The sequence below is a fragment of the Pteropus alecto genome, unplaced genomic scaffold (genome assembly GCF_000325575.1).
Source record: "Pteropus alecto unplaced genomic scaffold, ASM32557v1 scaffold28, whole genome shotgun sequence".
In the NCBI taxonomy this organism is placed as follows: Eukaryota; Metazoa; Chordata; class Mammalia; order Chiroptera; family Pteropodidae; genus Pteropus; species Pteropus alecto.
The window spans coordinates 770,729-794,531 of record NW_006441063.1 but is presented as its reverse complement, the minus strand read 5'-3'; the positions used below and the strand labels follow the sequence as shown (position 1 = coordinate 794,531).

Sequence of the window (23,803 nt, the reverse complement as noted above, 5' to 3'; positions counted from 1 at the left end):
CCTAGACTCATTGTGAGGGTCATTTCGTAATGTATATAAATGTCGAATCACTGGTGTATATCTGAAAGTTATAGGATATTGTAAGTCAATAATACGTCAATCAAAAATAATGATAATACTGGCCAAAGCATATTATATCCTTAGTATAATGTGTCTTTCATTCTTAAACAAATTTCTTTTTCCAAGGACTTGAGTTTTGCATTTATTTTTTCTCTTGGTCTGTTTTCTCACTTAATTTTACTTAGTTTACTTAATTATCAAAGTTGATGTACCCTTAAATTATCGAATACTGTATTAAAAATAACTGAAGGTATGGTTTGAATTTAAATGCTCAACTAAGAAATTTTTCTTGAAAGATATTTATGCTTGAATCTTTTTGAACCTAGGTCGTAATTCAGAGTAATGATGATATTGCCAGCAGAGCTATAGATCTCCTTAAAGAAATATACACAAACCTTGGTCCAAGACTACAGGTCAATCAGGTGAGGATTGATGTACACTAAAACTTCCACAAATTCTAATTCTGATTGAAGAACTCTTTGGCTTATAAGAATTTATTCTTTAATTCATAATTAACTGGAAATGCTTTTGTTTCAACTCTTACTAAAAATATACCTAAAATATTTAGTCCATATTTCTCTCATACAAAATGCTGTCTAAATCACTCTTGTCTTGATAAATATCTTGATGTGATGATCTTATATATAATTATGGGCAGAGATTTTGACTGAATATCTTTTGATTCTAATGCCAAATCCTGAAGTCTGTTTTTTGAGTATCTAGTTTATACTTAACTTAGATAATTCTAGTTTCTTTTGACAGAATGTAGTATGTTTATTATCAGTATATACTCTGGTTAACTAAGATCATGGTTAATGAGAGCTGCCTTTAAACTAATTCTTGTCATCTTTAATTGCCTTGTTTTATATATACATTTAATTTTCACATTTTAAAGCAACTTGAACTGTCTTATTTGGCCCATTATTTGTAGGTGGTAATCCATGAAGACTTCATTCAGTCTTGCTTTGACCGTTTGAAAGCCTCCTATGACACATTGTGTGTTTTGGATGGTGACAAAGACAGTATTAATTGTGCAAGACAGGAAGCTGTTCGAATGGTTCGAGTATTAACTGTGTTAAGGGAGTATATAAATGAATGTGACAGTGATTATCATGAGGAAAGAACAATTCTACCTATGTCAAGGTTTGTGAATAACTGATCTGTTAGTGCTACTACATAATTATTTTGTTTTTTCCTAGCTGTTTGATTTTTTAAAAACTGATGTACAGAAAATTAAAGAGGAAATTTTTGTTTTTGAAAATGTTGGTGTCTTGCCCATTAAAAACGTTATTTGCATGTTATAGAATCTTTTTAGTGATACACCTGTTGTTTTCTAGGATCTGTTTTTTTTGTTGTTGTGTTTTTGGTTGGTAGGGCTTTCTCACTCGTTAAACCAGGTTTTCTCTTTTTTTCCCATTGACTTTATTACTCAGTAAGAGTTGCAGTGTTTTGATGCCATTCGTTTATACTGTTAAAAATAATAGCATAGTCAAATTGAAGAGTAATTAGAAAAAGCTCTTAATAGCTGCTTTGACAGATAGCCGATATAGCAAGAAATATTTTCAAGTGGTCTGCTAACAGTTCTCTTAAGGTCTTACCGTTTAGTAATTCAAATAGTATTTATAGAGATGTTTATAGAACAAGTGCTGCAATATTTATTTTAAAAGATATTCTTCGTAAAAGAGTTCTTTGTTAACCATGGAATTATTTAAAATTGCTCCTTAAGCATGATTTTTATTTTTTGTATCTTACCTACAAGAAGATAATATACCAACATAAATATCATTGGAGGGGGGTTTTGATTAGGAATTTTTCAGGAAAAAGTGTACATCTTACTTAGCTTTTTTTGTTGATACTCTCAAGATAGTTATCTTCCAAATTTAGTGTTAATGAGTTGGGCTTTTATAGCATAAAAATAAGTGAAGTGTGTGACTGATTTTTCCTATGGTAATTTCTTATAACTAGACATCTTATTTTCTACAACCATAGGTACAAGAGTAACAATAATGGAGTATGATTGTTGTGTTTTGAAGATTGTTTATAATATTTATAGTTAAAGGAGCAATAAGTTTTTATTTTCAAGATCCTAAAAATAAGTATCCTTAACTTTCTCTCGTTTAATAAGAAAATGTTCAGTATTAGTTTTAGCTTTATTTTCTTTACAAGAAGATTGAAAAGTCTGCTGAATGTGATGATGTTTTCTCTTTTGTTCCTCCCAGAGCTTTTCGTGGGAAACATCTCTCTTTTATAGTTCGGTTTCCAAACCAGGGCAGACAGGTTGATGACTTGGACGTATGGTCTCATACAAATGATACAATCGGTTCAGTACGACGATGTATTCTGAATCGTATTAAAGCCAATGTAGCCCATACAAAAATTGAGCTCTTTGTGGGTGGTGAACTGATAGATCCTGCAGATGATAGAAAGTTGATCGGTCAATTAAACTTAAAAGATAAATCGGTAAGTATCTATAATTGCCAAACTTCTCAAGAAAATCAAACCTGATGATGTTTTTCATATCAACAGTCAACATTTCATGAAAATGGTAATGGAGCATCTGTATGTGTGAGGCTCTGTATTAAGTGTTTTGATATAACGCTAAAGACAAACATCATGTTACCTACAATATAGTAGAAGAAAGGGTTTCTAAAAACAAAACTAAGTGGTTATGTTAAACAACACTTAAAAAATTTATTTTAAAAATATATAGCATGTAGGTTTTTGTTTTCGTTGGTGTATCACTAACATCTGTTTTGTATATTTTTCCTTGTCTTTGATATTAACGTAGTATATCATTTTCAGCTAATTACAGCCAAACTTACACAAATAAGTTCCAATATGCCTTCAAGCCCTGATAGCTCTTCTGATTCCTCAACTGGCTCTCCTGGAAACCATGGTAATCATTATAGTGATGGTCCCAATCCAGAAGTGGAAAGCTGTTTGCCTGGGGTGGTAAGTAGTTAGTTTTAAGCTACTGTATGCAAGGCATTATGCTAGGTTCTTGAGAATAAACAGGTATATAGGATAGTTCTTTTTTCTTGAGGAGCTTGCAGTTAATGTGGCAAAATATCAAATAACTAACTATACAATTAACCATCAACTTCAGAATGGATCCCTCTGAAAGGTGATTGTAACCTGGTTGAAATTTAAAACATTTTCCTATAGATACAGTATTGTTTCCGTAAAGTTAACCTATTATACAGCTTAATTATCATTATTGAATATATAAATTTAGAAAAATATCACTGTATTTTGTATTTGTATCACAAAAATAAATCTTTCAGAACTATTTCTGTAGAAAAATAGTCTTTCTCAAATTGTCAGTAACATGTATCTAAAGAAACAGTGACTCCTTTCCTTACCTTCATCCACCCTTCCCCATAAGAATTTTAATGGCTACAGTAGTACAGCCAATCCAGTATCAGAAGGATTGGTTCCTCTACAACACTTGAATTAGTGGACATGGCAGCCTTTTGTATGTACTTGCATGTATGGTAGAAATGCTTTAACCAAATAGTTAAAGCTGTCACACAGAAATTACTGGAGGTCACTTGGATAATGTATTCAGTCTGCATCATGAAGGATTTATAAAGTTGAGAAGATGGGGAGAAGACAGACTACTTTAGAGAATAGAAATGACAAGCAAAATTGAGGAGATTAACAAATTTATTTGGGCCTCTTCTTTTGGGAAGGTATAATTCACAGGTAGGTAAGTATTTTGTGTATTTTGTATTCTAGATAATGTCACTGCATCCCAGATACATCTCTTTCCTTTGGCAAGTTGCAGACTTGGGTAGCAGCCTAAATATGCCACCTCTTAGAGATGGAGCAAGAGTACTTATGAAACTTATGCCACCAGGTAAGAGGTGTTTTTTGTTTTTTGTTTTTTGTTTTTTAATGATAATATTGATAAAGTACATGATAGATAATAACGGTATAATAACAAATTCTTTTCCTAGATGGAACATGCCTTGTGTAGACTAGAGTAGGAGTTGGCAGACCTACAGCCTACTGCCTATTTTATATACAGCCCAAGAGCTTAGAATGGTTTTTACGTTTTTACTGGCTAAAGAAAAAAATCAAAAAACAATATTTTTGTGACTCATGTAAATTATATGAAATGTAAATTTTGGTGTCCATAAACAATTTATTGGTGTGCATACATGTTCAGTCATTTACAGACTATCTATGGCTGCTTTTGTCTTAACACAACAGAGCTCAGTTGTTGTAGTAGAGACCATATAACCCACAAAGCCTTAAATATTTGCTGTCTGGCACTTAACAGAAAATGTTTTCAGACCCCTGGACTGTATTTTGGGTCACGTGTCATCTATAGCATTGTTCCTTAAAAACAACCACTTTTTATTCTTTAAAAACAACCACTCTGAATTTGTAGCTTTTATTTTTGTGTGTGTGTATATATATCTTCATATCTGTAAGTAACATTTTTGTACAACTCTGCTGATTTTGGATATCTACTGATTTTCTATTCCGTAGATGAAAACTCTTACTCCCGCGTTCTCTCAATTTTTGCTTCATGCTCAGCATTTATGTTTTCAAGAGTGGGATAAAAAAAAAAAAGAAAATGAAATTTTGAAGTGTGAAAAGTAATTTATTGTATCACTGAAAACTTCTCTTTTCTGCATTCAATAAATTTTCCCTTTTTTCTTTATTTATCTATACCTATAGCAAAGTCTTCCCACACAGCATGTAATAACTTTCCATTAATAAGTACATTATTCATCTGTCAGCTCCACTGTTGTCCTGGACCTTTTCTTCCTCTCATCTGGTGGTTTGCTACGCAGCTATGCTTTGGAGACTCCTTTCTTCAGCTTTCCTGTGGCAGATTCCCATTCACTGGCTTCTATGTCTTCAGCCTTTCTTTAGATGCTAAAAGCACACCCTCCCGCAGTTGTCTCAGAAAGCGTACATGGGAGGTGTTTTTTTGTTTTTGTTTTTTGAAACATTGCTTATCTTAATGCAGCCAAACCGTCACATTAATTAGTAGTTTTGGTATAGAATTCTAGGTTGAAAATTTACTCTGTCTAGCTGGTAATGCTGCTAACGTGAAGAACAAAGCTCTTTGAGTTCTCTTTCTTTGCATGTGATCTTTGTTTCTGTAAGTTTTGGTTTTATCATTGAGTTTTGAGATTTTGTGATGAGATGCCTTGGAATAGGTTTTTTTATGGTAGGTGCTCAGTGGGCTTAAAGATACCTAATTTGTGAAGTATTTGTATTTGCTAATTTTCTTTTCCATGTTTTGCTTTCTGTGTGTCTTTGAAATGTGGTGTTAAATCTACTAAGTCTCATTTTCTCACCTTTTCTTTCTTCTTTCATTAGTTTTATTCCAGCTCAAGTCATTTCCTTAACTTTTTCTAACTCTTCCATTACTTTTTGCCCCCAGATATTCTAGTGTTTAATGTTCAAGACCTTTCTCTGGGTGATTCTTTTCCATAGGATTTTGTTTTTCATGAACATATTTCAGTGTTTCTGCTCTAATATATGTGTTTTCCTCTAAAACCTAATGCTTTGCAAAATCATGCACTAAAAATAATTGTGGGGAAAACTTGGAAAAAAAATTTTTAATTTGTTTTGAAACACTTACAACTTTTACAGAAAAGGTAGAAATACAATTCAAGAACTTCTTTGAGAACCATTTGAGAGTAATTTGCTGGGCTAATGTCCCATCACCCTTAAGTACTTTACTGTGTATTCCCAACAAACAAGGATATTTGTCTGTAGAACCAAAATATACCCATCTAAACCAGAACATTAACATTGATTCATTACTATCAGCAGTCCCTTAGAGCAAAAAGATCCAGCTCAGAATCATGCATTGCATTTAGTTGACATAGATTTTAGTTTCCTTCTGGAATAGTTTCTCATTCTATGACTTTTATCACCTAGACATTTTTGAAGATTACAGGCCAATTGTTTTTATTTCAATTTATATTTATCTGTTTCAGCATGGTAAGATTCAGGTTATGTGTCTGGAGGGAATACCATATAAGTGAGGCTTCGTTTTTCTCAGTGCTTCCTTCATGTTGTGTTTAGTTGCCATTTTTTTCCGTTTTTGAATCACTGTTGAGCACTTAAGTGTCATAGGCTTCTCCACTAACTTTTTCCCTAAGTATTTTGTGAGGAAGGTGGTACTTTGAAACTGTATGCTGTTTCTCTCCAGGCTTTCAGTTTTTTCATTCATGTATAGTTGTATAAACTCATGGTTTCCTATTCAAGGGGTTATATAATTCATAACTGATTTATTTAGATGCTCCAGTTATCTCATTTGGCCAGTGGGAGCCTCTTTAAGCCAGTTTCTGTGTCATTTTAACATGTTACCATCATTCTTTGAGTGCTTGCATGCTTTCTGGCTGAAGATGTTTCAGGTGAATATCATGTATTCACTCTCTACCTCAGTGCTGGAATTAGTCATTTCTCGAGGGAGCCCTGGTTCCTTTTGCTGGAGAATAGTATTTAGAAGGGAATATCTAGACACTAACTGTGCTCATTGCTACTGGCCTCTCACTGAATAGAACGAAGGAATATATGTGTGTACATCTACATTTACATCTATATTTTATATATACATACATATATGTGTATACCCATAGACACACACACACACATGGGTGGATGGATTTAAACATCATGGTAGTCCTAACTCCAGTCCAGTATTACAAGGTTCATTCTAGATTTCTCCCTTTCCATATTTGTAACTTCCTTCTCTGATCATGAAAAACCTGGCCCTCATTATCTTTTAATATGTTTTCCTATTTAATTAATACTTGCGTAATCAATCACCTCTATACCACCACCCCTTTCTCTGTGTGGAAGGGTTCTTGCTCTCGGTCTATATATTTTATATTCATTTATGCTGGGCCTTGCTCCACCCCACGGACACCCTCATTCTGTTTGAGTTGAATCATCACGCTGAGCTCTACCCCATTGTTACGATTTCTTTCACCTACTTGGCCTCTTAAGTCCCTACATAGGACTGCCTCCTCCTCCTCCCACATAGACATCTTCCTCACCCTGCTTGGGCTCTAACACCCTAGACTAGGCAAGCCTTTCACATAGAGTTTAAACACAGTGTTAATAGACATAATAAGTGTCTTTAGGGATAACTTGGACAGCCCACACAGGTAGTTAAGTGTAGCCAAAAGCTGCCTAAGGAGATAATAAAAAGACATGAAACCAATAGAGAGAAAATGCTGGTTTGAATATGCTGAGATAATACAGATGGAAGTGGATCTCTGAGACAGACTACCATAAAGGTGGGCACAGGACAAAGTAAAATCTGCCAAGAGTCATAGGAGTCTGGATATGTACCTCCCAGGATGAGCCCTGCGTGCAGGTGGTCACTTTTAATATTCCTAAAAGTTAAAAGGGCTTCTTCCTAGTGTGGCAAGCTTCATGAGAAGTTTTTCTTTGATTGGTTATGGTTTTTGTTGTTGAAAATTAGAATTATTCTCCTGCTATATTGTTCTTATTGTATGGAAGAAATCACATATAAACAAACTCACCTTCTACATTATACTGACATCATTCTATTTGCCAATTAAATATGAGCTAATTAAGGTTATAAAAACGTGTTGTGACTGTACTTATTTCTCTGCTAGATGTTACTAAGAGATGTATATTTTCTTTTCCTGCACATGTCTTGTTTATTCATAGAGTTCCTTTTTTCCTATTTGAACTTTTTTTATTGACATAAGTTCAAACTTAAGAGAACAATCTTGGTTACCCTTTCCCAGATTCAATAATTAGCATATTACCATAGTCGTTACGTTGTTCTCTCTGAAAGGATTTTTTTTTTAACCTTTGAGAAACAAGTTATAGATACCATATCTTTTTATAATACCTTAATGCTTTCTAAAAACAAAGACATTCTTTTAATATTGCCACAGTATTAATTAAAATCAGAAAATTTAGCATTGATACATTACTGTAATTTACAGGCCTTATTAATATTTTACCAGTTCTCCCAATAACGTACAATGTTTTCTGATAGAAGATCCAACTCAGGTTCATCATTGCTTGATTAGTTGGTCTGTCTCTTTAATCTGGAACAGTTCCTTAGTCTTTCTTTTTTATGACCCTGATGGTTTTGAAAACACAGATAATTGTGGTATCGAATGTGTCTCTTTGTGTTTATCTGTTTCCTAATGGTTATATATATATAAGTTGTATATATTTTTCGACATTACTGCTCATCCTCTGTCTTTCTCGGCATCCACCAGGAAGCACATGGTCAGTCCTTTGTTGGTGACATTACCCCACATCATCTAACTGATGTTTGTCGGGTTTCTCCTCTGTAAAGTTGTTCTGTTCTAGGATTCTGTAACTCTTTTTTTTCCTCATCAGATGTTTACTTGTTTTATCATTCATTGTAATTATTGCCTGAATCAGATTTTTCTATGATGGCTACAAAATGATCTTGATCATACTTTCTACATTTATTAGTTGGCATTCTACTATAACATAGAGCTTTGCCTTCTCTCCTATTTATTAGGTGTTAATCACTATTTGCTCATGGATTCTTAGTTTATCTGTTGGGTTATAAACTTTATTTTGATGCTCAGTTGTCCCAGATTCTGTCAGTGGATGGACCCACTGTGTTTTTTATGTGGATCCAGAGCCTTTTTTATATAGCCTCATCGTTTTTTGTTTGTTTGTTTGTTTTGGGGTTTTTTTTTTTTTTGAGTACTTTATTACTTTCTGGCATATTTTTAAAGCTCATCTAGTACTTTCTCTTTTCCAGCCCTGGAATCAGCCATTTCCCCTTTTAGTGAGAGGGTATTTAGAAACCAAAATCTATATCAATTTCTATATCTGTCTCTGTTAGAAAAAACCATGGGTTCATATCGTACTAATCTGACTTTGTCTTTCTCCATACCATGTTTTATCTATCTTTACATTAGTGAGAAATTGCTTTCCAGCCTTATTGATCTAAAGTTAGTGGGGTTTATGAGTATGTTGCTGATAAATATAGTTCAGTAATTGGCTCAGATGATTATAAAAGCTGTCTTGTATTTTCATTATATCCTTTTTCTAAAGTAAACACTGTATTGACCTTTTTTGTTTTCTGATTTTTGTCAGAAGTCATGGACCTTGCAGTTCTTTCTGCTTGTAGGATTTTTTCCTGATGAAATAATTGCGAATATTTGACTCCTAGGACCTTTAGTGTAAAAAAAAAAAAAAAAAGTTGGGTAAAACAAACCTAAATGCCCAATAATAGAGATTAAACTGGTAAATCAGTAAAATGACATAATGTCATTTTAATCAATTTAAAAAGATATAAGGGATGATGTGTAGACAATCACAAATTTATGAAAATTTAATGTCTCATTTAGTTTACATTGTATGTCACTATCTCTTCAGAATAGGGAAAACTAACAATTTTAACACAAATGGAAGACTGTTTTGATAATAACGTATTTCCAGATTCTTTCTAGGACTGTAAGAATTAGCTGACCCTAAGGAAATTGTAGTAACTTTCAGTTATCGTTAGTCTTCAAAAAAAAAAGCTTTTACTTTAAAAAAAGATTTTTTTAGCAAGTGACATTTTAATCATAGGGCATTTATGTTGGAAATAATTTTTTTGTCAAAGTACTTTCTAAAAGTTGATTCACTTTGAGTGGTGGCTAATGCTTACTTGTATCCTGGGATTATCTTTTCTTTTTATTCTTTTTGGCATCTTTTCACTGTGATTTAAAAGAAACTCATCTTTTAATATTATCAAAAAAAGCTGTGTCCAATTCTTTTTTTTTTTTTTTTTTTTAACGTTTGCTTTTGAATGTTCAGTTTTAGAGTACCACTAAGCCTTTTTCAGTAAAACATACTAGATAATGCACAGTGCCAGGGAAGCTAACAGTAGAGAAGTTGGAAGGAAGAGCTTGTCAATCTTTTCTTTTTGTTATTTTTTATAAGAACTGCTTCCTTTTGAAGTGTATTTTTTCCCTCTTCAGTGGCTGAGGGGAAGGCATGTTGATTTGAGGTCTCTGAGTAAGAGGAGACTGCTTCCTTTGTGTTTGGGTTGGCTGATTAAAGAGTTCTGGTTTATTTTGATTTATTATTATTTTTTTTTAACCAGTCCAGATCAGTTATGTCTCGTGAAGTTTGAGCCTATAATGCAACTGAATTGTTATTTTATACTAAAATGGTCTTCAAAATATCAAAAGTAAAATGTTATGAACACATGAATGGTGCTTATCTTAGACTGTGTCTTTTTTCTTCTTACAGATAGCACAACAATAGAAAAATTAAGAGCTATTTGTTTAGACCATGCCAAACTTGGAGAAAGCAGCCTTAGTCCATCTCTTGACTCGCTTTTCTTTGGTCCTTCAGCCTCACAAGTGCTATACCTAACAGAGGTTCGTTTTTTTCTTTTGAATTTATTCTATGTTCTTTAAATTTGACCTTTTATGGTAATGTGAAGAACATAGATAACATTGTAATGGAATATCTTCGAAATAGTCAAAAGAATTTCTTAGCAGTGATGATAGGAAAAAAATACTTTAAAAACCTTTTAATACGTCCTTCTCCTTTTTTCTCAGGTAGTCTATGCCTTGTTAATGCCTGCCGGCGCACCTCTGGCTGATGATTCCTCTGATTTTCAATTTCACTTCTTGAAAAGCGGTGGCCTACCCCTTATTCTGAGTATGCTAACCAGAAATAACTTCCTACCAAATGCAGATATGGAAACTCGAAGGGGTGCCTACCTCAATGCTCTTAAAATAGCCAAACTGTTGCTAACTGCCATTGGCTATGGCCACGTTCGAGCTGTGGCAGAAGCTTTTCAGCCAGGTGTAGAAGGCGTGAATCCTATGACATCGGTAATGTAAACTTTTAAAACATCTTTTTACAATAATAGATGGTAATTTTTAAGGCTGAACTTCTCAGCAACTTAAGTGTAAAATTCAAAGTTAATTATAAATGTTGCCAGTTCCATTCCAGTGATACCACATTTTAGATCTTTTCTTTTCACTGACTATATACTCTTATTTGAGAGGATAGTTCTCCCTGCCCCCTTAAATCCTGTTGACTTTCAGTTATTTTAAACCTAATAAAATTTCCATATGAATCGCTTACTAACTCATATTTGGCAGATATTAAAGACACAAGTGGTAATTTTTTTTAAAGATATAATTGATTTAGCCTGTTGCCAGCCTCTTCCCACTTTAACAGGCTGAATCTCCAGTTCTGAGCTTACTCTGACTCCATCTTTACCTTGGCGGTGTCCTTGATCTACAAAAGTTCTCAAGACAAGTCAGAATTCAATGCCTATTTGTGAGAGGTCAAACTACACATTTAATTATGACTAAAGTTTGAGTTCTTTTATATGCATCATAAGTAATGGTTTACTATGTTACAGATAGAAGTTAAGAGCTTTAGTAATATAGAATTTCTTTTTTAGAAATGGCTTAGGTTTTAATCAGGGAGACTGGAGTGTTGATTAGCTATGTGATACAATATCACATAATTGTGATGATAACCCTTGTAATTGTTTTAAGTGTGAAAGATACTGTGATTGTATTTAAAATAAATAGCACCCTCCCCTATCCCCCACCCCCCATTTTTTTAAAAGTAGTTGCTAAAATAGTTACACATGAAATTATATGATAACCAGAATTTGCTTGAAAATACTCCTGGGGTGGGGAGGGGGTGGAAAGTAAGGGTGCTGGTTAGATACACTATTTTGGTCCTTTGTTCACGGTTGTTGACGCTGGGCAGTGAGTACATGGGAGTTCGTAATACTATTCACTTCACTTGCATATATATTAGAAATATTCCTTTAAAAAGGATTTTCAAAATGATCTAAACCCTATATTGTTTTGTAATTGGGGTTCCATGTTTGTTAGAATTTAAAAAGTCATTATTGTTAAGATAAAAACAGATTCTTATCATGATCCCTGGCACAGGTGCTTAATGAAGTACACAGAAAACAATTAGATGCTTCCCTCTTTAACTTTTCTTCAATATTTATTCAGAAAATGTGCTATTGTGGAAATAAAGGTATGTAATTAGCCTCTAACCTCAAGAAGCTCACAATTAGCAGGGAGCTAAAGGTAAATTAGTAAAACAGATCTGTCTTAAATACTATTATAAAAATATAGTTGACCATTGAACAACATGGGGGTTGTTTAAGGGTCAGTAGAAAATTTGTGTATAGCTTAAGTCGGCCCTCCACACCTACCGATTCCCAACCACAGACTGAAAATACTGTTTTTGCCCCCCTATCCACCCTCCATTGTGAGCACACAGCGAGAAGATAATCATCTGCAAGCCATGAAGAAAATCCTCATGAGAACCTGACTGTGGTGACACTCCAGCCTCAGACTTTCAGTCTTCAAATCTGAGAGGAAATAAATTTCTACTGTTTATGTACCACCGCACCCCACCCTACTCCCCAGAAAATAAAATACTATTTTCAATCCATGGTTGGTTGAATCTGTGGATGTGATGTCCAGGACTACAGAGGGCCGACTGTTTATTAGGGGAAAAAATCTGAATATAAGTGGATGCATATAAGTTGTTTAAGGGTCAGCTGTACTTACAATATAGAGAAGGGGAATTAAACTGAAAGACAGTAAAAATAGCCTGGCTAATAACTACTTAAAAAATAAATTTTTTTTTTAATGGATTTAAAATCTTGAGTATACTATTAAGTAAAACACTAATACTTTTAGTACATTTGTACTTTTATTCTCTTACTGATATTTCTTAATTTTTCTCCTTTTTAAAGAACAATTTGATGACCAGTGGGAATGGGCGCAGGGTCTTCCCAGGAGCGTGTATGTAAAAGATGTGGTGTACCTTAACTGAGTCTCTAGTTAGGGTTGGAACTTACCGGTTCAGCTTTTCACTTACTGCTACAAAGTTTTGCTGAACCCAGATGTAGAGACACAAGTTGGATTGATCTAAAATGGGGGTTTGCATAGGGATATGCAGCATTCTAATGCACAGAAAAAAGAGGAAGCCTGCATTGTTGGCAATGCGAAGTACTTTTTGTGTAAGTCACCACAAGTTCTGCTGCAATACATATATAGAAGGAGGTCATCCTGAGGGAGTGGTGATGGGTGAGGAACAGATGTCTGGTCTGGTCGTGTCAAATTATTTACTCCAAGTAAAATGGTTGTCCTTTTTCAGGTCAGCCAAGTTACTCATGATCAAGCAGTGGTGCTACAAAGTGCCCTTCAGAGCATTCCTAATCCATCATCTGAATGCATGCTTAGAAATGTGTCAATTCGTCTTGCTCAGCAAATATCTGATGAGGTTAGTATTAAACTTTCAAAGCTCTGAAATCCTGGAAGGTTTATTTCTTTATATTTTTGACCCTCTTAATTGAGGAAATAAATTTGATCTCAATTTAGGGCTTAATTTTCTTAGGCTCACTCACTTTAATCACTGTCTCGGTCTAGATAAAGTTCCTTTAACATGAATTTTATCTAATATTTATTAGTATTTTCTGGTTTTAATCCTCTTTCTGCACAACAAACAGCATCCTTTTAAAGTATATCATTCAATGGATTTTGATATGCATATATATATGTGAAATCACCCTCAAGACACAGAACATTTCTACCACTTTTTCCGTGTGCACTTTTGCAGTCTATTCTTCCCTCCACCCCTCACCCTAGATAACCACTGATCTTTTGAGACTATATACTAGTTTTCATTTTCTAGGATTTTATAGAAGTGGAATCCTACAGTGTGTGTTCTTTTATGTCTCGCTTCTTTGGCTCAGAATAATGACTGAGAATTATTAGTGCTTTGCAAACCTTTAGTCGGTTCTTTTTTATTTCTGAGTAGTATCCTATGATGAATATTTCACATTGCATTTATCCATATACTTGGCGAAGGACATTTGGATTGTTTTACTTTTTGATTGTGAGTAAAGCTGTTGTGAACATTCTGTACAGTGTTTGTGTGACATAGGTTTTTATTTATCTTGGGTAAAAATACTAGGAGTAGAATGTTTAGATCTCCTTTGCAGTCTTTTTAAGATTCTTTTGAAAGGGCCAGCTAATAACTTGGAATACATACTTTGTGGTATTGCTGTTAAACAAAAAAATGGGACAAAGGCAACTTGGGAACCTAAAGACAATGGTGCTGCTTCACGGCCATTCCAATTCTCTTACAAGGAGAAACATTTTTGCTTATCTAATGGTTATTCCTCTCTGATAGATACTCTTTCAACAGTTGTAATTACTCATCTTGCAGGCTTCAAGATATATGCCTGATATTTGCGTAATTAGAGCTATACAAAAAATTATCTGGGCATCAGGATGTGGAGCATTACAGCTAGTATTTAGCTCAAATGAAGAAATCACTAAAATTTATGAGAAGGTAAGAATTATCACAGAAATATATTCCTTTGAAATAAATGATGTTTAATTGTGCATGAAGCTGAAGCTAGCCTTAAAATTCTAATCATTTGCATCTTAATAGGATGAAAATTAACTAGTAATGGTGAGAATACAGTAAAATTGTACTCTGAAAATAAAGTACTTCAGAATCCTGCCATGAGACTGCCTTTTTTTTTTTTTTTAATGAAACTATCTTTTCTACTTCTCACCTGCGTTAGATATAATCTGATTGTCTGACATAATGTACCTGCCCCTGATAGCCACTTCTGCATATTTAGAACGGAAAATTAAGTTATAGGAACTTGTCTGGCTCAGTAGATCTTCCCTTTTATGGCCAACATAACCCTGATTTGCTTGGTATGTGTGTTGGTGTCCTGTAGTATCTGCCTGATACAGTGCTGGGTATTCATTCAGCTAATACTTCAATGCTTGTTTTTTTTGTTTTGTTTGTTTTTGTTTTTTGTTTTTTTTGTTTTTAGGCATGTACTGTCATTATTAATTTTGATAAAGTCAGATTAGAATTTAATTAGCTACCTACCCAAGCATCTTTTAGATTGTAAAACCTTCCTTAACCATTGTCTGACAATTGCTTTTGAATAGAATAGCACTATAAGCTACATAATGGGACTAGTCAGAAGTACCTAACTTTAGTAGGCCATAATAGTTCTTGAGAAAGGAATGGTTGTTGATACAAAAGTATGCAACTTAGAAGTTCTCTAGAAGCCTGGAGGACAAAGGAACAGGTGATAAGCTCAGTGTGTTCCTTCATCTCTCTTTGGCAAGTAGCAAAATATGGAACTGGACTTCATTGTCTATTATAGTCATTTCCATAACTATTCCAAAGAGGCCTCAAGAATTGCAAGTAAAGAGGCTGAGGCCAAATGATTTAACTGAGTAGGTAAGTTTTAAGCACTAACTTGAAGTTGTATGAGCTTTTTCTTAAATGCATTTTTAAGTTATTTGCCCCTATCATTTTACAGACCAATGCAGGCAGTGAGCTGGACTTGGAAGACGAACAGGTTTGCTGTGAAGCGTTGGAAGTGATGACTTTATGTTTTGCCTTGATTCCAACAGCCTTAGATGCTCTTAGTAAAGAAAAGGCTTGGCAGACATTCATTATTGACTTACTATTGCACTGTCACAGCAAGTAAGTATCTATTTTAATCATTATAAGAAACTTGATTTTCTTTTTATAAGCAAAAATGAATTATTTATGCTGGCAGAATTTATCCCAGAAACAAAATATTTATTGTCTCTATAGCACATTAGTTAGGAAAACTTTAACCATGTGTTTTGCCTAAATCTAAATTTGTTTGTTTTTAGTCTGTGCAAAATGCCAGCATTAATTCTCAAAGTAAAATTAATTTTCCTCCAATTTCAGAATTGTTTTACCTAAGAGATATGTATTTTAGCTCATTTTAAAAATCTAGTTTACAAGATTTAAATTAAATCGGACATTTGTCTTCTGTCTTGGTTACTTCACTGTCAGGGTTTTGTTTTTTGTGTTTTTGGTTTTGGTGTTTGGTTTTTTAGTGAGGTTGTTAATTCACTATGAAATTCACAAGGTATTGGTATTGTAAGAACTTTTGTATTTTACACTGAGAAATAACGACCAACTATAAAGCCCTCATTTTCATTTAAGAGGTTTTAATCAATGATATTAATTTGTTTGGGGCTTCTTTTTGTGTGTTGGTCAGATATGTAGAAATTGTTGGTTTCCATCCTCTTATGTCAATTTAATCCTGACCTTCATGAAGTAACTTGTTAAACTCAAGCTCTGATTATTTCACTGTTATATATAATTAATCTGTCTTACATATATTTTGTGAAATGACAAAAAATGTTCGCTTTGTTCTGTCACATGCTATTCAACAATGACAAATTACTGATGAAAAAGTTAATATAAAGTCAGAATAAGCAATTTGATAAAATGAAGACTAGTGATAAAGCTTTTTTTTTTTTTTAAATGTGTACATGACGTAATGGAGTATGTTCAATTTGCTCCCTCCAGAGGATGATACAAAGTGATTTAATGGGTCTCAAGTGGGAAGGTGTGCTATTCTAGAAGCCCTTGGTAATTTCCTTTAAGACATCTAGTCAAGCCTCTTCAGAAAGTCCTTTGACAGGATCCTCCCAAATAAGGTTGAACTTGCTATGTCCTTGAGGAGACTTTATCATTGTTAGACAACTCTATGTTAAGAAAGATAAACTGGTTGATTAGTCTAATTCCATGTAATAATGCATTGGGCAGAGGGAGGAGGAGAGAGAAGATGATTAGCCAACAGTTTGAATGAAGTCAAATCTAGAGGTAGCAAATATCTTAACTCTTATGTTGATTATATTTTAGACTAAATTAGGAAAATTGGCAGTTAGAAAATAGTCTCAGGAATGTAAAGTACAGCACAGGGAATATAGTCAGTAATACTGTAATAACTATGATGCCAGGTGGATATTAGACTTAATGGCAGGGGGGTCATCTCAAAAGCTACATAAATGTCTAACCACTATGCTGTACACCTGAAACTAATATAATATTGAATGTCAACTGTAATTGGAAAAAAATTTTAAGCATTAAAAAAACTTACTAGTTAAAGAAATTCTAAAATTAAAAAAAAAACTGAATTAAGAACTTATTTTACTTCTTGGCTTAACTAAGTACTAAGGAGATTAAACTGGTTTTCTGCCTTCTACCCTATATGAAAATTACCCCTTCTAGGAAGTTAGAACTATTTTACTCTCCTCCTTCCTGAAGCTTACATACAAAGAAGTAAAGTACTGTTGACAGTACTTCATCTCATTATGCCTCTGTTACCTTGTCTTCAACAAAAATAAGCGTCTTCTAAAGTTAAGATCTTTTTGAGCTTTAGATATCTGATTTTCTTCTCTAGTACTGACTCTCACCCTGCCCTGAAGTTTTTATTTTATAAATGTCTTTGAGTACCTATTACAGGTTCAAAAGTCTTTCAGTTTATAATAATTTGACAGCAAGCCTGGCCTGAACATTATTCGTTGGCGTTACTTTTCTAAAATCTGAATTCCCAAACACATTTGGCCTCAAAAGCTTCAGAATAAAGGATTGTGGGCCTGCAGGTAGAGTTTATATTTGAATAATCATATTACTAACCAGTATAGCTAATTACAAAGCTTTTCCAACATAATTTTCCCATGTAATTCTATAGCAATTCAGAGGTAGACTTTGCTGACGAGGGCCTAAGACTGAACTAAAATGACGAGGTTCTCTTGCGTTCCAACTTATTTCTGCCACATAGTTTGTCTCTGTGTAATTCTAATCTACTAGCAAATTATGAGGGTCCCTACTATGTGCTCAGCATTGAGAGTCTAAAGTCAAATAAAGTAATAGTTGTACTCGAGGTACCTTGAGACAGACATTAATTAGTGTCATAAAAGGGAAATAACTTTAGGAATTGGAAGAGGAATTTACTTTTACCTGGAAGGAGCAGAAGTAAAGGTTCTGTACAGAACATAGCATGTGGTTGATGTTTGAGTAAGATATGTGCATAAAACTGGAAGATGGGCATTGGCACTGCTCTTGCTTTCTCTCACCCTTGCTCCACATTGTGTTGTTTTTATTTCCTGTATTTTTGGACTCTGTATACTTTTCTCCATGCTGCTTCTACCCTCTTTAAGCAACCAGCACCCATTGCCTGCACAATTGCAGTATACTTAATCTTCCCATACCTAGTGCTCCTCCACTGGGGTGTTACTCTAATCCATTGACCACACTGCACACAGAGAGTGATCTTTGCAAAATCTGATCGTGATGTTTTCCTGCTTATAATCTTTCCATGTCTTTCCATTGCCTTTTTAGTCTGAACATTTAAATTTGGTTTATAAGCACTCCACAATTTGGCTCTTGCTTCTACTTTTAAGTTTCAACTTAAATACCACATTTTCTAGTAAGTTTTCCTTATCCCTAGGCTCAGAAGGTCTCCCAGACCTCTGTTCCTATTACCTCTGTTCCTATCAGATGAGGTCTGCTTCCACATCATAATACTGACCTTATTTTATTGTAATCACTCTCAGATGGACTTGAATTCCTTTTAGGTAGGTGTGTTTTTTGCAGCTCTCTTTAGCACCTGTTGCTTTATATATACTCTGCCTGTTTAACTCCTTTATGTTACTTCTCTGATCCATAGAGGTATTTGAGTTTGCCACTTCTGGCATAGTGCTTTCAGGGCAGAGCTGAGTAGTCTGGTTTGATGTAATACGGTAGTCAGTCTCATTGATAAATAATTTATCAGGTACCTATTTGGTACCAGGCACTCAATATTCTAGCTACTGGGAATATAGCAGTAAACAAAAGACAAAATGTCAGCCTTCTTGGAGTCTGTGTACTAAAGGGGATGGGGAATGGGAATGGGAGACATGGGAAAATATATAGTATGTTAGATAGTAATTAATTGTATGAAGAGGAATAAAGCAGGAAAGGGGATAAGGAGTTTAAGAGAAGTCAGTGGAGTTCAATTTTATGTAGGCTTGCCTCTCTGTATTGATGGCACTTTGCTTTATTGAGCTCCACAGATGTTGCATTTTTTATAAATTTAAGGCAAGACTGTCCATCAGTAAAAAGATCATGACTCACTTTATTGTGGTCTAGAACCAAACCTGCAGCATCTCTGAGGTATACCTGTATAGGATACTATACATCAGAGAAGGCTTCCCTAAAAAGGTGACCATTAAATAAAACTCTGAAAGAATAAGGTAGTAATCCATGTAGGTAGGGAGAAGTATGTTTTAAGCATAGGAGCAACAGATATAAATGTCCTGAGGCAGGAACATGCCTGACATGTTAAAGAACAGCAAGGAGACCAGTGTGGTTGGAGCTTTGGTGAGGCTCTAGTTGTAGAAGGGTGAGGTCAGACAGGAAACAAGAAGCAACCTGTAAGGATTTTATGGATCATTGGAAGGACGTTGACTTTTACCCTAAGTGAGATGGGACTCCATTGAAGGATTTTGAGCAGAGGAATGATATGCTCTAAGTTAGCATTTTTAAGTTTATTCTGATTGCTCTGTTGAGAATAAGTATAGAGTGGCAGGAAAAGAGTTAGACTTTTTCATTAATCCAAATAAAAGAAGATAGTGGCTGGAGTATGACAGTAGAAGTGTTAAGTGGTCAGATTTTAAATATGTTGTGAAAATAAGGACAACAGATTTTGTTGATAGACACAGGTTTCTTTTAAAGCATTACAGAAGGTTTCATCAGGAACTGACAGGCACCAACTTTATAGACCCCTACTCTAATTGGGTTACATACCTAACTTAATAAATAAACTAGGGCAGCATGAATAACATATCTTTGAAAACCTGGTAGAAATTATGGACCTTGTCCTCCAAAAAACAAAAACAAAAAAAAACGGATACTCCTGACTTCATTTAACTTGGGTTCCACCAAATTCAACCCATGGAGTTTCTAAAATTACTCTGATTTATTGGATCATATATGAGTTTCATCACCCTAAACCTAAAATCTTCCAGGAGGAGTGAGGTTAATACATAGACTATATGTTCTCAAGTTCTTTACATTGAATTATAAATTTGGTTCTAAGCCCTCTCTCAGCTAGCTCAAAGACTAATATAGTTATCCACAAAATGTAAGATACACAAATGCTTATTATCTTCTGTATGTCAGATTTGTTCTAGGTGTCAGAAATTCTGGCATCATCAAAACAAAGCCCTGACTTGAAAGAGCTTACTTTCTAATGGAGACATACCACCATGTTGTATACAAACAGTATTTATACATTTGATAACTGGTTCTTAGCACCGACTATATGCCAGGTACTCTTCTAGGTTCTGGAGGCACAGGAGACTAAAATAGATGATGTCTCTACTCTCTTAGAACATTTATTCTAGTGAGATCTTATATAGTATATATTTAAAACAAACAAACAAACAAAAAGATCCATAATGGTTAGATAAAACAATAAGTAGTAGAACCAGAGACAGGTTTTTTCCATAGGTCATCAAGGAGAGAATATTACATAATACAGTGGTTGTCAATATTTAGTGCACATTAGAATCACATGAAGGATTTGTGAAAACACAAATTGCTGGGCCCCACCTCCAGTATTTCTGGGATAGGGCCTGAGAATTTGCATTTCTAACAGTTCCCTAATGATGTTCTTGCTGATTTGGGGACCATGCTTTGGGAACTGATAAGATTCTGTTGTAGTTACAACAGATTTCCTGTAGAGTTGTTCTTCTCCAAAGCACAGTTGAATTACAAAGTTCTGTAGGAGGCCAAAAAGATGTGTAAGGCTCACTGTAGAGCATCTTATATTTAGAGGAGCATTTCTAGTCTTTTCCAAGAAAGGAGTATTATAAAACATATCCCTCAAACTCTTCAGTGACAATTTGAGGTTATAGTTCTTGACACATGGCCTAAATTAACCTATAATATGTTGCTGGCTTAAGAGGGTATTACCTTGTATCCTTGTAATTTTATTTTTAATTTACTTATTTCTTATTCCCCACCTTCCAGGAGAGACCAGTGTTGTAATCTTCATTTTTTTTCCATGAAAATAATATATTAAATGTGAAACATTTTTATTTCAGAACTGTTCGCCAGGTGGCACAGGAGCAGTTCTTTTTAATGTGCACCAGATGTTGCATGGGACACAGGCCTCTACTTTTCTTCATTACTCTGCTCTTTACCGTTTTGGGGGTGAGACATTTTTTAAATATGTTTATCAATATGATTTGTTCTTTAAACAAAGGACATTCCGGAATTTATGGTTTTATCTTCTTTTAAAGTTAGAGCAGTCTATATTTATTTAATAAAATATTAGTAATTTTCTATACTATTTTAGTCATCTACTCTAGTCATCTGCTCTAGTTAACTGACTTTTTAAAAAGTGGATTCTGAGCATGGACATGTAAATTCATATTATTCTACTTTATTGTTTCAGAGCACAGCCAGAGAGAGAGCTAAACACTCAGGCGACTATTTCACTCTTTTAAGGCACCTTCTTAATTACGCTTACAATAGTAATATTAATATACCCAATGCTGAAGTTCTTCTCAATAACGAAATTGATTGGCTTAAAAGAATTAGGGTAAGTTGCATTTAATACAGTATTTACCATATTGATAAATAGAGTGGTTTATTAATAGTTTACAGTTTTGAGCATTTTGGTTAAATGGAAAACATCAAAGAATAATAAAAAGGACCAAAGAATATGCTCTGCATTGCTGGATATTAGTAACTCACGAATCACAGAATGAATGCTAACTAGTTTTATAAAACGCTTTATTACTTGAGATTTGGAATACTGATTTTCAGCTTTCATTATAGAATATCAGGCCTTTTGGCAAATTTTCATCTTTTAAAAAGCATTCTTGAATTATTTTCATAAAAAAATTGAGTCTGGTAAACCAACACTTAATTTAACTCCTGATCTTAACACCTAATACTTTTTTCTTAGGATTGTATGAGAATTTATTTCTGAAGAAATTTGTAGCTTTCAGCCTTCAGATTATTAGCATTTCTCTAGTACTTTATAAAGCCTACTTCTAGAAAGTTCTGAAGAGAAATTGCTTAGAATGGAAAGGTTTGGAGGATTTCCTCATGCTTATCCAGCCCTCTCATTCTGGCTCCTTCCTTCCTCTCTGCCTCCCTTTCCTAAGTTAGGTATTTGATATTTTTTCTTTGGCAGGATGACGTTAAAAGAACTGGTGAAACAGGTGTGGAAGAGACGATCTTGGAAGGCCATCTTGGGGTAACAAAAGAGTTACTGGCCTTTCAAACCCCTGAGAAAAAGTATCATATTGGTTGTGAAAAGGGAGGCGCTAATCTCATCAAAGTAAGTTCATTGTCTTGGTCTTAAAGTAGACTTTCTAGCCTTCTAAGTGTTAGCAAATCTGTCTTGATTAATTTACGGTATCATATCTTTGGTATATTATCCTGACTTTTTCCTACTTTGTAAGAATCTTTATAGAGGTTACAACAATTTCTAAGTTTTGTATATAAACAAAATTCAGTACTACTGTGTAAAGTACTATTTAATTTTTTCTTTTTTATAAAACTGCATTTTTAATCATATTTCTTTAATGAACCTTCTCGTGTGGCAGTTCAGGGAAACAAAAATAATCATTTTAGTACATTTTTCATTCAAAATGATGGTATACGTGTGATTAAAAGAGTTAACTTAGTTAAAATGTAGATTTTATGAAGTGCTACAGTCAGCTCACTCTTGATACTTAAATAAAATTTTAACCTGAGATATTGGGTGTTTTTTAATTGTAAATAGTTTTAAAGGGGTTTTGGGGTGTGTTTTGTTTTGTTTTGATTAGAAAATCCAAGTGAGTTTTTTGAAATGTAATGAGATCACGAATTCTGACAAGTAATTTAATGTTATTTCCTTCCAAGAGACATTTTTTTTTTCCTAGAAAATAAGATACATGCATAACTATACCTGTCATATTTGCGTATCATGCATAAATGTGTAAATAATCTATAACATTATATAAATACATGATTATATGTACTATATCAATTGCTAATATGTAACCCTTTTTTCCAACTCTTGTAGGAATTAATTGATGATTTCATCTTTCCTGCATCTAATGTTTACCTGCAGTATATGAGAAATGGAGAACTGCCAGCTGAGCAGGCTATTCCAGTCTGTAGTTCACCAGCTACCATTAATGCTGGTTTTGAGTTACTTGTAGCATTAGCTGTTGGCTGTGTGAGGAATCTCAAACAGATAGTAGATTCTTTGACTGAAATGTATTACATTGGCACAGCAATAACTAGTAAGTATTTTAAAATTTTAATGACAGATAATTCTCTGCGTTCAGATTGTTTTCCTATTTTGCTTTTAGTAGCGTCTTCAACTCATGCTTTTCTTTCAGCAACTAGTTTAACATTTAGCAAATGGATGTATAATTTAAGACCTTTACAGGCAGAGGGCCTTAATGTAGAAAAGTTTTCAGATGTTTGTTAAATGTCTTTCTGTAAGTGGTACAAGTATTTAGCAAAGTAAATTTCATTTCAATCATATGGAATAAAACCCAAACTCCAGAGTAATAAGTAGTCAGAGGCCAGAGTTCAAATTTAATACTTCAAATTTCATGCATTGGAAACTCTTTTAGGCCCTCATTTAGAAGCTCTTTAATGTTATTTTCATACGAGCTCTAAGAAAATCTGATTTTAAATATTAAAATGTGAGAAGATAACATTTTAGTGCACTTTATATTCTCAGTTAATGCTCACATGAAATGGACTATAGACTCCAGATCTTAACAGATATGGAACTGAAGCTCAAAATAGACGAGGGACGTCTGATCTCGTAAGCTAAGCAGGGTTGGGCCTGGTTAGTACTTGGATGGGAGACCACCTAGGAAGACCAGGT

General features: G+C 34.0%; 1 protein-coding gene across 7 annotated transcripts in view; it reads left to right on the top strand.

The window, feature by feature from the left end:
* The window catches only part of USP9X (ubiquitin specific peptidase 9 X-linked), a 118,030-nt gene that overhangs the window by 68,738 nt on the left and 25,489 nt on the right, over positions 1 to 23,803 (top strand). For all 7 annotated transcript variants that reach the window (XM_025051335.1, XM_025051332.1, XM_025051333.1 and 4 more), the window contains 14 exons: positions 387 to 482; positions 992 to 1,203; positions 2,280 to 2,520; positions 2,863 to 3,012; positions 3,799 to 3,919; positions 10,303 to 10,433; positions 10,617 to 10,895; positions 13,210 to 13,335; positions 14,284 to 14,409; positions 15,410 to 15,576; positions 21,006 to 21,114; positions 21,359 to 21,505; positions 22,106 to 22,252; positions 22,982 to 23,204. In XM_025051335.1, the coding sequence (XP_024907103.1) occupies positions 387 to 482; positions 992 to 1,203; positions 2,280 to 2,520; positions 2,863 to 3,012; positions 3,799 to 3,919; positions 10,303 to 10,433; positions 10,617 to 10,895; positions 13,210 to 13,335; positions 14,284 to 14,409; positions 15,410 to 15,576; positions 21,006 to 21,114; positions 21,359 to 21,505; positions 22,106 to 22,252; positions 22,982 to 23,204 (2,275 nt within the window). The remainder of the gene's footprint in view (positions 1 to 386; positions 483 to 991; positions 1,204 to 2,279; positions 2,521 to 2,862; positions 3,013 to 3,798; positions 3,920 to 10,302; positions 10,434 to 10,616; positions 10,896 to 13,209; positions 13,336 to 14,283; positions 14,410 to 15,409; positions 15,577 to 21,005; positions 21,115 to 21,358; positions 21,506 to 22,105; positions 22,253 to 22,981; positions 23,205 to 23,803) is intronic.